Source organism: Amblyomma maculatum, chromosome 1, assembly GCF_055883805.1.
Source record: "Amblyomma maculatum isolate TAMU_Amacu chromosome 1, ASM5588380v1, whole genome shotgun sequence".
Classification (NCBI taxonomy): domain Eukaryota; kingdom Metazoa; phylum Arthropoda; class Arachnida; order Ixodida; family Ixodidae; genus Amblyomma; species Amblyomma maculatum.
This window is the reverse complement of record NC_139344.1, coordinates 339,436,649-339,454,715: the sequence shown is the minus strand read 5'-3', so window position 1 is coordinate 339,454,715 and position 18,067 is coordinate 339,436,649. Positions and strand designations below refer to the sequence as shown.

General features: G+C 44.3%; 1 protein-coding gene across 1 annotated transcript; it reads left to right on the top strand.

Moving 5' to 3' along the window:
* The first annotated feature begins 1,249 nt into the window (after positions 1 to 1,249).
* LOC146207562 (uncharacterized) lies at positions 1,250 to 3,746 on the top strand. Its single transcript, XM_084588532.1, has one exon. It carries the CDS (start codon positions 1,317 to 1,319, stop codon positions 3,405 to 3,407), a length of 2,091 nt encoding a protein of 696 aa, XP_084444658.1. The 5' UTR covers positions 1,250 to 1,316; the 3' UTR covers positions 3,408 to 3,746.
* Positions 3,747 to 18,067: the final 14,321 nt, after the last annotated feature.

The window sequence follows — 18,067 nt, the reverse complement described above, 5'->3', positions numbered from 1 at the left end:
GCTTTCTTTTGTGACAACTGTTTGCAAGCCTTTTTTTTTTTTTTTTCTTCTTCTGCACAGTGTTGGCGCTTTTTCGTGACAACTTGCATCCGGGTATTTCTTTTTCTTTCTCTCTATCTCTCTCCATGCGTCCGGATCGAGGAGGTTCTTTGCATAGTGTAAGAGAGTAGTGCTTCGAAGCCTGGGCCGCGAAAAAGCTCGGCTGGTGTGCTCGGAAGAGGCCGCCAGAGTCAGTGGACGGAGCAGCGGCAGGCGCGCTGAAATTTTGTAACCTCAGTTAGCATTCAGGCACCTCTAACATGATATATGCTTCTTTTCGTTATGTAAACACCTAATTCTGAGCTGGTATAAATTTTCACACTGCCTTCTGCGCAAATAAACTGTATTTGCTATTCCTGTATGGGAAACGTCTGTGCTCGAGCAGAAGACGCCTGGCGCGCGCGGGGCATCGGAAGCGCATACAGTGATATGCAATTAAAGTGTCATCCCGTTATAGTGCGCCGCCAACACTCTTTCTTGTACTTTTTGTATCGGCATCAGATGTTTCGTAGACAGCTTATACCTACGGCGTATATGTATACTCATACGTGCTTGCCGATAGTTGATATGCATCCCAAGCTTACACCAATCACATGCGCAGTCGTTTTCCTGCGCTTCATCGCTTATACTTTTTTTGTATCTTACGTGGTGTTTTAGAAGTATCCTGGTATAGATGGATGCTGCTTTTCACAAACGAAAACTCTGAAATCAATTATTACACCATTTAACATGTGCCGTAACACGATATACGCGTGAAAGCAGCGCCAAACCGCAACTTCTATATGTTCTCAGCTCAGTACCGTTATATAAGCAGTTGCTCTAGCTGTTAAAGTATACATTGAAATCTAGCCAAGCGCGAAGGAGACAGTTGTTTCGAGAATTAGGGGTCTAATTGTTGAGTGGAATGCGAAAGTAGTAGTTTCATGCAAGCGAACATCATACGCGTCGAAATGAAGCGCCTGTGGCAGGTTCGCCCAGTTAGAAGCGCCAGCAAAACGAGCGACCCTCAGCACCGGCACTGCCCTTGGCGGCCGCTCCGTGCGGAACAGTACAGTTATGGTGACCATAGTTCAGTGCACTGGCGCCCACACTAAGTGGCTGCTTCGGCTTCGCACGGCGCCTTCGGAGCACCTCTTTCTTCCAACGTGGTTCCGAGCGCGCGCTCGCTTGTCATCGCTGTGTTTTTGTGGCGTATAGGTGCGGCCCGTATCCATCTGTTGTCTTTTTGTGCACCTGTTTCGGTCCTCGTCTCTCACCGCTGAGCGTTGCGTTTCGTCATGAGCGCAAAAAGGCGTAAGTACCGCATCGTCGAGAAAGAATACCGGGAGATCTTGCAAGAGCTCGGTATTCCGGGGCGGCCGGTCGATTCTGCGTCGTCACGCTTAGAACGCGGGGACAGAAAACAATCGCAGAGTGAAGCACCGTTACTCGACGTTCGCACCCTGCCACCGTCCGAAGCAACCACGCGTCGGAGAATCGGAGTCTGCGCCGACGACGCTTGCACCAGTAGAAGCGGGCCACCTGCAGATCCACCAGCACCATTTGTGCGCGAGTGTGATAATGCATCAGGGAGCAGCACATTGAGCACAGCCAGCAGGCTAAGTGATGAGGCTTCAAGCTCAGACCTTTCTATGGATGATTCATATGCTGCAGAACATTCAAGAAATGATCATGCCACAAGCTCGGAAGAGTCAAGTGATGAGACATCTAGCAGTCCAGCGGCTGAGAATGTGGGTCAGCCTGATGAAAATTTTCTTCATAGTCTCTCGGCGACTGAGGAGTTGGCTGTCATAGCTAACAAGCACAACATCACACATGCTTTGCTTAATGATATGCTCGACTTTTGCCGTCGTCGCGGGATTCCGGAGCTCCCAAAAGATGCAAGGACCGTGCTGCGGACGCAAAGGAGATCACAGCTGGAGCAGAATGACACATTTGCTCATTTCGGCCTTGCCAAAGGCATCCAGCAAGCGATTGGGCAAGGACCTGTGCCCGAGAACATCAGGCTGCATGCTAACATAGATGGCCTGCCGTTGTATAAAAGCAGCCAGACTGGTTTGTGGCCAATACTTTGCCGCATAACGAACTTCAAGAACTCTGCACCATTTATGGTCAGTGTGTACTGTGGTGCAGGGAAGCCACCTTGTCTGGAGCAATTTCTCGCTCCATTCCTAGACGAAGTCTACAGTCTGAGCAGCAGCGGTTTACTTGTGAAAGGGACTAGTGCCACTGTGACACTGACAGCTGTGATCTGCGATGCCCCAGCAAGGAGCTTTGTAAAGGCAATTATAGGACACGGAGGCTACCATGCTTGTGAAAGATGCAGCCAAAAGGGTCGCTATGTGGAAAACAGGCTGACATTTCCTGACCTTCATGCACCGCAGCGAAGTGATGTATCATTTCGTGCACAAGAAGATAAGCGGCACCACACTGGTGTTTCCCCTTTCACCAAGTTGGATATTGATATGGTGGCATGCTTTCCTACGGAATACATGCACCTTGTCTGTCTGGGTGTAATGCGGCGGCTGTTAAGAAATTGGGTCTCGCAAGGGCACGCTGCCCGACTGAGCAGAGATGAGCGAAGTGAACTCAACAACAGGTTACGAGAAACAGCTAAAGCCTTTCCAAGTTCCTTCCAGCGAAAACCCAGAGGAACAGAGGAGTTGGATCGTTGGAAAGCGACTGAATTCAGAACATTTCTGCTCTACCTAGGACCTGTTGTTCTGAAATCTCTCCTGCCCAAAGAAAAGTATGAACACTTCCTACAGTTACATGTGGCTTTGCGAATACTCGCTGCACCTGAATACCATGTAGTTCTGAACAGCTTTGCCCGGGACTTGCTGAGGTATTTTGTTCAGCAGTTCGGTGTACTATATGGGGTGAAGCAGCTGGTGTACAACGTACACAGTTTGGTGCACTTGGCAGAGCAGTGTCTTCAGCATGGGCCTGTGGATGATTTCAGTGCTTTTCCTTTCGAAAGTTACTTAGGAAAGGTTAAGAAGAAGCTGAGAACTACGAACAAGCCACTGGCACAGCTCAGCCGCAGAATGTCGGAAGCAAGGGAGTGCACACAGACTTGTACAAGAGTTGACCGACATGTGAAAGTGGGCGACTGCTTCTTAATAGACAACTGTGCTGTTCTCATTGCTGAAGTGCATGAAGATAATGTCAAGGCTGGCATCTTGCCAAATGGCAGAGATTTCTTCAAAACACCAATTGAGAGCTCTCGGCTACACATAAGGCGTTACAGCGCTCTCAGTCAAGAGGCTAAGATGTGGCCTCTCTCGTATATCAGGAACCAAGTTCAATGCTTGAAGCTTAAATACAAGCGAGGGCACATTATTTTTCCTCTTCTCCACTTGCAGTGAAATCTCTTATTGCTGTTGGTTTGCTTTCATGCCCAAAAGCAACTTAGGCTATGAGAACCGCCATAGAGGAAGTTTGTTTTGGTTTGTGGGTTTAACGTCCCAAAGCGACTCAGGCTATGAGAGACGCCACAGTGGAGAACTCCGGAAATTTCGACCACCTGGGGTTCTTTAACGTGCACTGACATCGCACAGCACACGGACGCCTTGCTTTTCGGCTCCATCGAAAAGCGGCCGCCGATACCGAGATTCGATCCTGCATCCTTGGGAACAGTAGTCAAGCGCCGTAACCACTGCGCCATCCCGGCGGGTACCATACAGGAATTGTCTGGGAAGCTGTTCCACTTTGGGGTTCTTTGATATGCACTGACATCACACACTACATGGGCTCCTTGCTTTTTGCGTCCATTGAAAAAAGGCCGCAAGATAAAACTCACTTCCTTGGGTTCAGCAGCCAAGCGCCCTAACCATTAAGTCACTGCGACGGGTCAGATGGCTATTTCAGCATGAAAAAATATGTACCTCTATCAAGAGGGAACAGCATGGTATGCCTCCGTGTCTTTTGCCTTCATCGAAATGCTGCTGAGGATCGGACTTGCAGCCTCATATTCAGATGCAGGCCACAGTTATTGGTGCCAAGGACAGCAACTGGTAGATCATCATTTCTTACAGCCTCACATTGGAGCTTGGACTTCGAAGATAACGGCTCTTTTCAGAGCCACCCAAACGTGCTGGCAGGGCTGCAGTTGGGCCTTCGACTGCTCCCCATTTCCACCAAAATCTCTCATTCTATTTAATAAAATAGACATACAGAATAAAACAATGAAGGATTTAGCACACAAGGCTATTGGGCGCGAGCGCCACCACTGGAGCGAACGGCGCTAGTGTCGACCTAGGGGAGAAAGTGGGATCACGTGGCACCTCTTACTGCTGCTGAAGCAGACGCTCGATTGAATTTGTGCGTTTTAAAAGCTAATAGTAGCGTTTATTTTAGTAATTTGGGTTGATACAGAGTGCCTGCCTTGCACTTATTTATCTTGCATCGTTACTGAGGCTGCTGAAGTTTATTTAAGCTGTAGCTACGGTCCATCACGCTCTGTACCCGGACGCAAGCGAGGGAACTCGGCGCATGTTCCCAGTGCTACCCGCAACTTAAGCTCACAGAATTCTCCTTCCTTTATTAAAATTTGAATCTCTAAATTAGCAAGTCATCATTCTCACGATGTGCGTGCAGACATTTCAGCGCTAGCGAGATTTTGTCCAGAGTTGGCGCTAAAAGTTCGGTGAGCGGCAGAAGAAACGGCGCGCTTTTTAATTTGCGCTCATCACTTGTGAAGCTAATGATACTATTGCTGGAAGGATGGAAAAGGTGCTGGCTTCTTCATGGAGCAGTACGCTCCAAAAGAAAGGAGGGATTGTGCGAAGGCCAGAAGGTCTCAGATTATTCTAAATGAACACGTTGACACGGAAGTTTCACAGAAGTGAACTAGAAGATTCGGCCACCTCGGGCAGCGGTATGCGTGGTGAGTTGTCTCAGGCAGTGTCTCCAGTATTGTAGTAATTTAAATTACAGATTCCATGAATAAACGAAAGGTAGATCATTGCATGCATGCTGTGAGGTGCTGATCAAGATATGCGTAAAAAAAAACTACTATGCGCGGGAAAAACAAATATCCGCTCTAGCCAGGAGTGCCAATGAGGGTAGTCAGTGCGCAAGAATTCGCTGCGTGGAACACACGCCTTCACACTAGCTAAAAAATGAATCCACATGTTACCCCCGCAATCAAACTTGCTTGCTCTACTACGTTCAAGGAAGCAGGCGCAAGGTACCGCTTCTGCCTGCGCTATGCGATCGCGCTCGACATCTGTCAGACTCCTGACAGTTCTGCGCTCTTGCACAGGAATTCGATTACCTGTGCACTGACTGCTTACATCTTACCGGTTGTTTGGTAGATTCAGTTTTTGTTTTCATAACAGCAGAAATGCTGCAGCCAGTGCGCTTCGTCGTAGCAGTAAAGCTCGCCAACTTCGATAACTCTGATTCGGTGATGTGCTTTTTTGCAGAATAACTGGGTCTCTTACCTCATAATAAGCTTATACAGGCCCAGATGGAGGTGCATATTGAATACATAAATGAACGTAATGCTAATGCGCAACTGAACTGTCCAGGAAAGCATCCTACAGCAGCCGTTTACCGTGCGTTATCCCACTTTCTTCGTCATGCGGGCGCTTCCGAGAGGTGGCGCCACGGTATGTCCTCGCGCCCAATATTAATGTGGATTGATAAGTTTTGGGTGAGAGAAATTGGTATATGCGGCATAACTGCATGAAGTGGTGCACAATGGACATTATTACAAAAAATTAATGTAATAGGAGGATGTAACTTAATAGACCTCATAGCTCTAGTGTCCCTTTGAGATGTTAAACTTCACAAATCACAAATTTGTTCACCTGTTTGATATATTACTCCATTTTCATGACAGGTTACTTTCACTGAAGATAGGGCTTTTATATGCTAGATTACATACAGATATTTACAGGCATTTCTGGCAGCATGTGCTCTCACAATTAAAGTGCAGTGCAGATGTATAGGGTGACACATTGCATTTCATTCCTAAAAACTGCAAGAATAACATTAAAATAACACTGGCTTCTGCAAATAAAGGGAAAATCGACTGATCATAAGAATATAACATTGATTCAAAAATAGAGGGGTTTGGCATTTATCACATTACCACATGCCAAATAAGTCCTGTGCTCTGACATCAACCAGTTTGGCTCCGTGCTCCACGTACAAAGCATATTGTGCACAAAAGGATAAGTGAAGTTAACTGGTCATTGATGATGGTCAAGTGGAAATGTCAGCTTCCTTCCTCTAAGCTGTGAATAGTCGTAACACTCCCAAACCAGCATTCATTTTTGACTACAGCCCCATCAGCAACCATGGTTAATGAAGTTCCTGGCTGGACAGTATCCCAGGATACTTAAGGCTTTTTTTTTTTTTCCACTGCTTTTTCGCTACAGGAAACACTCGTGAAGGAACTTTTTCAAGTGTGTATTTTTGTCAGTCTCATTTGCACGCTTTAAAAAGTTGAGAGGGCTCATATTTCCTTTTGTACCATACACATTGCTGTGGCAGGAAATGACGTGTTCATGAAGTTATCGTAGTCATGCAAGTTTCTTTGGCCATAAGTTTTTGGTCCTGAAAGGGTCATAAACCCCCGTGCCCAGTATAATAGATGTGTTTGCAGTGTCCAGGAAAGCAGATCTGAACTGCTGTAATGACACACATGTGGGTCATGCAACACTTCAGTTTGCAATAGTACTCACCATTTAATCAAATATTTATTTCGGCTTTTTTTTTTTTTTTTTTTTAAATTTAGGTCATTCAAGGGTACTGCCTGATTGCCACAGATGCAATGCTAAAAATTATGAGTAACAACCTCAGAACCTAATGATCGGTTAATCAGGAGTCAATCATTTCAACTGTGAAGAAAACAAATAGCTTTCAATTACGGCTGAGAAACTCCATTTGTCTTTCTTACTGTCATGCCTACCTACCTTGAAAAGAAAGTCTGCAGATTCACAGTACTTAAAAAATGCTCACATTCAGTTATGTGGGCCAGCTGCATAATGAAAGTCTCAAATAAATAACGTGATGAGTCAGAAAATAAAAAATGTCCATGTTCCTAGCACTGTTTTAATATAATGCCCAACCAACTCTCTCAACAAGCCACTTTGCAGAAAATAAAGTTTAGTACAAAAAGATTCATCGTCGTCATCGTCCTCATCGTCATCAGCCTGACTATACCCACTGCAGGGCAAAGGCCTCTCCCATATTTCTCCAATTAACCCGGTTCTGTGCAAGCTACATCCACTTGACCCCTGCAAACTTCTTAACCTCATCCGCCCACCTAACTTTCTGCCACCCTCTGCTACGCTTTCCTTCCCTTGGAATCTAGTTTGTTACCCTAAGCGACCACCGGTTATCCTCTCATAGCACTACGTGTCCTGCCCATGCCCATTTCTTCTTCGTAATTTCCACTAGAATGTCAGTAACTTGAGTTATTTCTCTGACCCACTTTGCAGCTTCCTATCTCTTAATGTTACCCCTACCATTTTTCGTCCCATAGCCCTCTGAGTTGTCCTCAACTTAAGTTGAACCCTTTTGGTTAGCCTCCACGTTTCAGCCCCATAGGTGAGTACAGGTAAGATGCAACTGTTGTGTACTTTCCTCTTGAGCAATACCGGTAAGCTGCTAGTCATAATCTGCGAGTGCTTACCAAATGCGCTCCATCCCAATCTTATTCTTCTTGTTATTTCCTTTTCATGGTCTGGATCTGCAGTTACTACCTGTCCTAAGTAGACATAATCGCCTACCACTTCCAGTGCTTCGCTACCTAACGTAAACTGCTGTTCCTTCCCGAGGCTGTTGAACATTACCTTAGTGTTCTGCATATTGATTTTTAAGCTTACCTTTCTACTTGTCTAGGTCATCGATCTTTATTTGCAGTTCATCCCCCAAGTTACTTTAGCAAGGCAATGTCATCAGCAAATCGCAAATTACTGAGATATTCTCCATCTACCCTTATCCCTAACTGCTCCCATTACAAATCTCTGAACACTTCCTCTAAGCAAGCTGTCAATAGTACTGGGGAGATCGTGTCTCCTTGCCTAACACCTTTCTTTGTGCAGAACTATGGTTGCTGTGCAGCCACTATATATAGTATCTTCCAGCACTTTCACGTACGGCTCGTCTACCTCCTGATTTCGCAATGCCTGCATCACCGCCGAGGTTTCAACTGAGTCAAATGCTTTTTCATAATCAATGAATGCTATGTATGAGGTCTGGTTATATTCCGAGCATTTTTCTATCACCTGGTTGATGGTATCGATATGATCAATAGTAGAGTACCGTTTCCGAAAACCTGCTTGATCCTTTGCTTGATTGCAGTCTGAGGTTGTCTGATTCTATTAGCGATTATCTTAGTAAATACCTTATATGTAACAGACAGTAAGCTGATTGGTCTGTAATGTTTAAGGTCCTTAGAGTCCCCTTTCGTATGAATGAGGATAATGTTTGCATTCTTCCATGGTTCCGGTACCGTCGATGACACCAGGCACGGCGTATACAGGGTGACCAGTTTTTCTAGCACGATATCCCCACGCCCTTTAACAAATCTGTAGTTATCTGATCCTCTCCAGCTGATTTCCCCCTTTTCATAGTTTCTAATGCTTTCTTGACCTCGTCCTTCATCACTGAAGGAATGTCTGACTATTTTTCCCTACCGCCAATCTCATAACGGTCCTGACTACTTTGGCTACTGTAAAGATCTATATAGAACTCCTTGGCTACTTTGACTATCTTGTCCTATTCGTGATGACGTTGCCCGCCTTGTCCCTTATCGCATGCATCTGGCTTTTGCCTATGCCCAATTTCTTTTTTACCGCTTTAAGGCTCCCCCCATTCTTCACAGCTTGCACAATTTTCCTTATGTTATACTTCCTTATATCGGCCACCTTGCGCTTATTGATTAGCTTCGATATCTCGGCCAATTCTATCTGGTTTGTTGGATTTGAAGCTTTCATATTCTGGCATTTCTTAATCAAATCTTTCATCTCCTTAGACAGCTTAACGGTATCCTCTCTAACTATCCTGCCGCCTACTTCTACAGCGCACTCAGTAATGATATCTCTGAAGTCACTGTTCATTGCTTCTAGGGTAATGTCGCCATCCTCGGTTAGAGCTGAATATCTATTCTGTAGCGAGATCCTGAACTCTTCTGCCCTCACCGCTAATTCGTTGGTGGGTTTCTTTCTTACTAATCTGCTGCGTTCCTTATTCACATTTAGGCTAATTCGGGACCTCACCATCCTGTGGTCACTGCATCTCACTTTCCCAATTGCCTCTACATCTTGCATAATGGTGGGGGTTGAACATAGTATGAAGTGAATTTCATTTTTAGTCTCCCCATTTGGACTTTTCCATGTCCATTTCTGGTTCTTCCGTTTGCTGAAGAAGGTATTCATGATTCTTAAGTTATTGTGCTCTGCAAACTCAACTAGTAACTCCCCCCTGCTATTCCTAGAGCCAATGCCATAGTCACCTACTGCCTGGTCTTCTGCCTGCTTTTTCCCTACTTTGGCATTGAAGTCGCCCATTAGTACAGTATACTGCGTCTTTACTTTTTGCATTGCCGATTCTACATCTTCATAAAAGCTTTCAACTGCCTGGTCATCATAACTACATGTGGGTGCATAGGCCTGTACAACCTTCAGTTTATACCGCTTATTAAGCTACTATGCCTGCCACCCTCTCATTAATACTATAGAATTCATCTATATTGCCCGCTATGCACTTATTGACAAGGAAACCTACTCCTAGATCTCGCCCCTCCGGTAAACCTCGATAACACAGTACATGCCCATCCTTCAGTACGGTATATGCCTCATTCGGCCTCCTAACCTCACTAAGCCCTATGACATCCTATTGCTGCATACTCTCTAGTTCCTCTAACAGCACTGCTAGACTTGCTTCACTAGCTGGGGTTCTAACGTTAAATGTTTCCAGGGTCAGTTTCTAATGGCGGCCTGTCCAGCGGAGCCAGAAATTCTTAGCACCCCCTGCTGCGTCACAGGTCTGACCGCCGCCGTGGTCAATTGTTTCGCAGTCGCTGGGGACTGAGGGCCGGGGTTTTATAGTAATTCAAGTAATACATAAATAGAGGTTCTTGGGGAGCCCTATAAACACTCCAAGGAACCCTCAGGCTCCATGGAAACAATTTATAGAATATATTAGGTTAAAGGAACTAAAGCAGTGCCCCGTAAACCAGCATCCTGCTATAACTAGAGTGAAATAAGCTTGTAACTGCTGTACTATGCCATAAACAAGAATGCGATCAAGAGGAGTTACACAAAGGCAATCAATGATGAATAATACAAGGCAAAAGATGACCTGCCAATCTTTAGCTTGCTGAAATTTCTAGCCTACGCGAGAAAGTGCACTGGTCTTGCATGTAAAACGTGCTTTCCAGCTCAGTGCTCTTTAGGAACTTTTTAGCATTTCGGTAAGGAAACCACAATACTAGTTACAGCACCTTAAAGGTTATTGATTTCGTGAAGGATGCTCCAACGAATATTTACTCAATGTGAAAAATATTAAAATAACGGTTGCATTTTAATGCAATACCCTGAAGTGAGCAACTGCAAATAAGACCATGTGCAAATAAATATATGGTGAATATATGCCACCAATTCATGACTTATGCAAATGATAGTATGTATGAGTGCAGAGGTGCAAACATTATAGTACACATTAAATAAAGCTTAAGACATGCGCTTGAACATGATGATCTAAGTGGAAAACTGTATAGTTTATATAATGAAATTTATTATTGGCACCATTCCTGGCACGGTTATGCAAACTGCAGGGGCATATAGACTCTTGGTGTTGTGCAGCTGGCCTAGTCTTGTGATATCCATTGCTACTGTATGCTTGCATCATTCCAGATTTCATTTAATTACCTGACTAGTTTCAAGTGACATAGTGAAGTATCACAAGGCCTAGAGGATATTAGAGGACGAATACAGTACTGAAAATCTCTTCTAGGCCTTGTGCTGTTAAGCAGCCTCAGTTGAAACTACGTCTGACCAACTTGCCCACTTGTTCTTATCATTACCTGACCATGTGATAAAGTTATTCAAATAGAACAGCCATAATTGCAAGAAAAGATGCTTCATGACTGTGTTGGTCAGCTGCACTCGATCAAAGTGAAGGCTGCAGCCCAGGCCTCATCTCCAAGGGTAGGGGGAGGGGGCCCATTCTTACCTGCTCCATATATGGACTCATAAGCAATGAAACTTATGAGCAACAGGTTTTGGAGAGAAAAAAACAGAATGAAGAGATAGGGCCTCCACCTAATTGGACTTAATTGTTTAGCAGTTGGTGAGACCTTGTTGAGCTGCAAAAGTAGGAATTCCCCACCACTCTCGGAGCTAGTCCCTTTCACGTGAGGTTATCTGCACCAATTGCTTATAGGATTGGAGAGTGTTTCCTGTTGGTCCCTCTATCCTGTGGTGGTGCATAACATAAAAAAATATGCAGTTGGAATAATAGAGGAAATAAGAAGGAAAATTTCCACTGCCAGCATTTCTATTACCCTACATATCTCTCACGAAGTTCCTTCAGTTCTTTTCTGCCACTTTAGGGGAGGAAAATAGGCAAAGTCAGAATGAGTCCAAGAATAGGATAGAATAGTATTTGTTACTTCTATGTCTGAATGTTAATTACTGCGCTTGTATTCTGTGTGCTGCTAACGCACCACTCTTGCACTAATCACAGGGATCACATCTTGATTTTTTTTTTATGTTTGTGCAGTTAGAATGAAACGGAGTATACTGCAGAAGTGTAGTATGGGATTGAGGAAGGAACAACACGGGGGTGGGGGGTAGGGGAGTTACATGCACTTTAGCCTAGGGCCCCCGTTTTCCTTAATCCAGCACTATTGGTCAGTGAATGTCAGTGAGGATCTGCTGAATGCAACAGATGTTTCAATGATAACATGCAAGCCTCTGCGTGTCACTTGGCACAGATGTATCCAAAGACTAACTTCCTTTTATTTTCCTTGTGAGGCTGTTAATGCATGCAATCACCATATTGCCTTTTTTGCAGAATTGAATGGTCACAAATGCAATACTCGCCATGAACCAGTGGTGCTGATAATATTGCACAACTATCATTTGGTTCAGGTTATCATAATTAGCAGAAGAGCTGTTCCTACCATGTGGATGAAATTATGAGAATTATGAGAGGGCTTCAGTGCTGCAGGTGGAGCATCAGTTAGAAATGTAGTCCTGAGCAGTTATTGTACTGGTAACAACTAATTCTGAACAAGGCAGGCTAGTTATTTCAACCAGCCATATGGAACTGTCATACTATATAATTTTTGTTCTAGGTTAAACTGGATTGCTGTTACCTTATATTATTACTAGGCTTGTATCAATGGGATGCTGTGTAAAACTACATGTCAAATGAAAGGTAATGATTTATTAGTTCTCCACAAGTGTGCAGCTTTAGAGGTCAGAATTTCATGGTGGCTCTAACCTGGTGCATATGAGTCTAAATGCAGTGTACAGTACAAAATGTTGCACATGAAGGCAAATTTATAAAAGAACGTGGAAATATCTTTTTGTCTTCATATCGGTGTGGACCTGGAATCTTAACTATACTGTGCAAAACTTATTCACTTCTCTCGTCTGTGATGGTATATCTTCAGAAGCAGCCATAAATGCTGCCTTCAATTTGGATCTGTACTCAATTCAATCTGAAATGTGTACTGTGGGAAAAGTGAATTTTTATAAAAGTGTGCAGTACGTCTCATTACTCTCTCAGTCCGAGACATTCAAAGTTCATGAACTTATTTCAATGAAAGAACATACATTCAGTTTCTTCAGTGGGCAAATTTTCTTATCAAGACGACAGTGTTACAATGAAAACGAAAAACTTGATAGGTGTTCATGAGCTAATTGCAGCGAGACATTTATCATTTGAAGTGTCAACTCACACTCATCACAAAACTGACAAGTGTATGCCCTTATACAGTTTATCCAAGTTATTCTATACCTAACCTACTGGAGTCACATAAGATATATGAAAACGTGCCTTATATTAGAATACAGCTTGGTAAACATTCATTCGCACAGGCGTGTTGTGAGCTTCCTGTAATGCCCTGTTCCATCAGATCTGATGGATGAAGTGAATACAATTAAACTGCTAGATAGCGTGCAGTGACCGTACACATCTCAAATTAGTATCCATCCTTTTTGATAGCAACAACGGGTTCTATGTGCATAATGCTGACGAATATCGAGCAAAGTAACCTGCGCGTATCTCGGCATAGAACGTGCGATCAAGCATTTTATTGGAAGCATATACACCATGATTTTATAATGCATTTTATTGGCTGCCTTGATGTATCTGTCCGTGCCGTACGAAGAAGGCAAATTGATTGTGCACCTATTACAATTTCTTGCTGCACACCGAATACACTACAAGTTCAAGAACACTAGAGCTATGGCTTTCATCAGTTTCAGATGGTGTGAACTTTTCAGCGGTTAAAATATTGTGATCTATTACTCTGAAAACATTATTTGTTAGGTGCATATTACAGGTTCTGGTTTGCTTTTCTCCTTGCACATGAAAGGAACAAGCATGTGAATGCCAAAGCAAGGTTTATATTTTTCTTTCCTCAGCTGTACATGTTGGTGGAAGTCGCCTGGCATTCAAATTTGTGTTCAAGCTCATCCTGCCATTTTTGAAATGATGTTGTTTAAGTAAATGCATTTATGTAACTTCAATGCTAGCAGAAAACAATGGAAATGCTTAATTACTTGTGGATGTTTCATTTTGTGTAATTGTGCCATCACGAATCTCAATCGTGTTATGAGCATTGCAACGTGTCAGCAATAAATGACACATCTATAGACACTTTTTCCTTTTGATTATGCAGTGGGAAGTTAGCTACTCTAAATAATATAGAACTTCCATCCTTACTCGTCTTCAAGAGCAGATGTAAGCATTAGATGATAGCAAGGAAGATGTAGCACATTCTGGAGGATGAAGAGAAAAGTTAGCTCTTGCAAGTGCTACTAAAGTGTGGCGGAATGGACACTTCATTTGGTGTCATTTTAGGGCCATTTTTTTAAATCTACACCTGCTGCACCAGTGCAGCAAAAATACATTATAGGTATCTGACATTTCCTACACTGGTGTAGCTGGTTTAGGTTGAACAAATGGCCCTTTTGTCATAAGCCAATGTCGTCTTGGCACCGAAGTTCTGCCATGTATATGTGTTCTTGTGCAGTTTTGCTAATGTCATAGAAGTACTGACAAAAGCGTTGGTGATATCCAAGTGCATGACCAAACAGCAAATCTAACGGTATAATCGAGTTGCTTCTATAACTTGTTTCTGTACCTAGTTATTTAAATTTGAACCAAAAGATCAGTTGTGGAGGCAATTAATTTGCAGACATATATCTGACTGAATTTGTTGAAAATGAAATATAGCCAGTAAGGCGAAGTTCTATCAAACCTGCACGCTAAATATGCTTCTGTTACTGCTGAGCAGTCTCATGTCACAGTCACTTCAATAATTGCATGACTGCACATTGCTTTAAAGGACGAATAGGAGACAATCAAAAGGGGGCACTCGCATGCCTCCGAAGAAACTTTGCGCATTTTCACTTAAAAAAAAAAGAAAACTGTTAAAGGGGCTATGGATACAGGTACATCGCAAGGACCTGATGCGTTTTTTTTTTTTTCAGATACGGCTGTATTTAAGTGCTGTAACTAAAAATGCGTCGCACCAGCCTAAAGATTTACCCCGGGTACGTCAGTATTTTAAGTTCGGCATATCTGACATATCAACTGAGGTTTTCGCATAGGTTTGGTACGACAGATACGATGCTGCACATATGTGCTTCGATCTACTATTGGTAGTAACTATAGGACAAACCAAGTTGACACAACTGCTCAAATGTGAGCCGCGTGGTGGGTAACTTTAGCGACTGTTTTTCTTGTGTCTACACACTGCCCGAAATGCGGCGATTGGTGTCCTATTCGAAGTTCGAGTGTGCCACCAATAAATTGTCAGTTTGTGCTGCGCGCGTGCGTGAAAACCAGCGTGTCTTCCGTTTGTATACACTGCTTCACACAAGTCGCTGGACAGCAGCGTTGAACTGTAGTATTTATTTCTGGCTATTTATATGGGGATTTACCGAAGTGTGACGACGGCTGAGGGGCGCCACTCGATCGACTCGCGCTACGTTGAACCTACAGGGGTTTGCTGCTTGCTGTACGCGAAAATTTCGCCAGAGAAACTGCTTCGTATGGAAACAGATCGATCATTCGCGCTACCTGCTGTATACAATCGCATGCATTGCGATGCAGCACGTCTTCGCCTCGACATTCCTCGACGGCCTGCTCATGGTCAGCTCTTGTATTTGTATCAGATATAAATGTTTTCCACCACCACCTGCTGGTCATCGCCAAACGCCTCTAGGAGATTTGGCGTGCACGTAAAGAAGTAGCAAAGAAGTTTCATACACAGATCACAACTTTTTGTGTTGTGCCGGCGCTCAGTCTTCGGCGATCGGTGCAGCAGATCGAGATGACACTTTATTTTGAACGGCTCGCGAATGTGATGCGTGTACCTGCTGGTACACATACGTAGCTTCGCCTACAGCCAGCGCGCGCGTATAAGTGACAGCAATGCGCGCCGTACACAACTCTTTTCAGCAGCTCCACGAGAGTCTCGAAGACTGGGCGTCAGGTATACGCGCTATAGCAAGCGATTAGATAGGTAACAAATGGACATACGTTACTTCAGCTGCATTACCTTGTGTTGACGACCGCCTGCTTTTGCCGAGAATCGAATGGGTATACGGATCGAGGTATCCTTTTTTATGGATAATTACTGCAGTTAACGCAGAAGATATACATGTATACATATCCCACAAGCTGCGAGCTCATGTACGCCATGCAAAATAATATCGCGTCGATCTCGCAGAGTAAGAAAAAGTCGAACGACGCAGCAAGCGATGTTCCTCTGTAGCAAACGTTTTAACGCGGCGCGGCCTACTTCGGAAAGCAATTGTAGAAAATTAATTGTCTAGTATACTGCCGTCGTCCAAAAATGGCACAGTCAGTGCAGGGAAAAATTTTGAAAAACTTGTCCGTTATTGCCAACTTCAAAGAATGGCAGATCCAAGGCAGGGAGAATGTCCGAGAAACTGGTCCATTATTGCCATCTTCTAAAAATGGCAGTGCTAAGATAGGGGATACATCGGATAAATTGGTCCAATAATACCATCTTCTAAAAGTGGCTAAACCAAGGCTGGGAACACATTCGAGAAACTGGTCCAATAATGCCATCTTTTAAAAGTGGCTAATCCAAGGTTGGGAACACATTCGAGAAACTGGTCCAATAATGCCATCCTCTAAAAGTGGCTGAGCCAAGGCTGGGAAAACATCCGAGACATTGGTCCAATGACGCCAACTTCTAAAGATGGATTAGCCGAGGCTGGGAGTACATAGGCAACGCGGGGCCTTCACAGGACCGACGTTTGCCAGCTCAGGCCCAACGTTGGACCGTCGTCATGTGCTGCTTGGGAAGGCGCCCGAGTACAGTGCGATGTCAGTACGTTAAGGAACCCCAGGTGGTTGAAATTTCCGGAACCTTTTTTACGGCGTCTCATAGCCTGAGTCATTTTTTGGGGCATTAAACCGTACGAAAGAAGTCAAATTCACGTATAATCTATCCTGGCTCGTTTTAAGCAGTATAAGGTAGTGTACCATCATAATTAGTGTATGCCAGACGTTATCCTGGCAAGAAAAAGTAACATTGTAGGAGTGAAGTGATTAGCTGACAGTACAAAGAGCAGGGTATGTCTAAAACGTCTAGGTCGAGAAAGCCCCAAATAGGCGACAAAAATTAGGGCAAGTGCCCTTGCTTAGCCAAGTGTAATCAGGTTTGTCTGGTCGCATGCTGGAATGATTTTCTCTGCTGAGGAAGCTGTAATGGGATGTGGAGATAAATGCAAGGGCATTTATTGTGGTCGCTGCCTCACTGACAGAACTAAATGACCAAAAGCTTCACGAAAACAAAACTTCGGGTCGAAGAAAAAAGAGAATGCGACAGATATCCAGAAGGATCCAGGATGCCTGGCTCGGTTTAGTTTGTGGGGTTCAATGTCCGCAGGCGACTTAGGCTGTGAGAGATACCACTGTGGAGGGTTCTTGGCAGTTTCGACCGGCTGGGATTGTTTAACGCGCACTGACATTTCGCGCTATACACCTGCGATCACATAGTCTGCATAAAGATGACAGGAATTAAAGTACTGCTCGACCGTCGATTAAGCCGTGCGTTACCTGGCATCCTTGCATGCCCAGAAAATCACCTGTGGTCAGTGGTCACTGCCCAAGTAACAGCTCTAAAAGGCGATGACAGTCCAAGCTGGGAGCTATACTCCAAAGGATGAAGCTTTTCGAGGTGGCGGAGCCGCTCATTCTGTGCACGGCATGGGTCTGAAGTAATTAATCAAAGCCTAAAACCTTGTTATCGCTTGTACGGCGTGCTCACTAGCTAACGGGGCGTGTATACACATTTGGCTTGAATTTACCGTTTTCTGTTGTTGTTCAAACCATGTACTCCGGTTCCTAATCGCCTATTCTTGTGCTTGATTCTTGTCGCCACCAAACTTGGCTAAGTGTATAGCTGATAGCAGAATAGCTTGTGTGCGCAGTGAGCTTTTCAAGCAGCCTTTTAAACTGTTGCGCCTGATAAGCTCGGTGGCGCCTTAATGTGGCACGATAAGTTGTTACTGATTCTTGATGCTTGTCTTATCTATTTGCTTGCGCAGCAGCCGCCGCCTCGATTCCCACACTGACTGGAGTGGCGATTATTGGGGCCCTCGTGCAAGTGGCAATTTCGTAGGGGACGGTTGCACTCAGTTCGCATGGCTGGGTGCACTCCGGGGAAGCTCATGCATTCTGTTGTAGCTGGTTAAAAAAAGTGAGAAAAACAACAACAAATAAAAATAAAACCGCAGTCACAGAGAGGCGGACAGAAATTCAATTAGTTGCTCTGGTTACTCCCAGCTAACGT

What these genes read in the sequence shown, in the direction of transcription:
- LOC146207562 (XM_084588532.1), top strand. Translation starts at nt 1,317, where the DNA reads ATGAGCGCAAAAAGGCGTAAGTACCGCATCGTCGAGAAAGAATACCGG.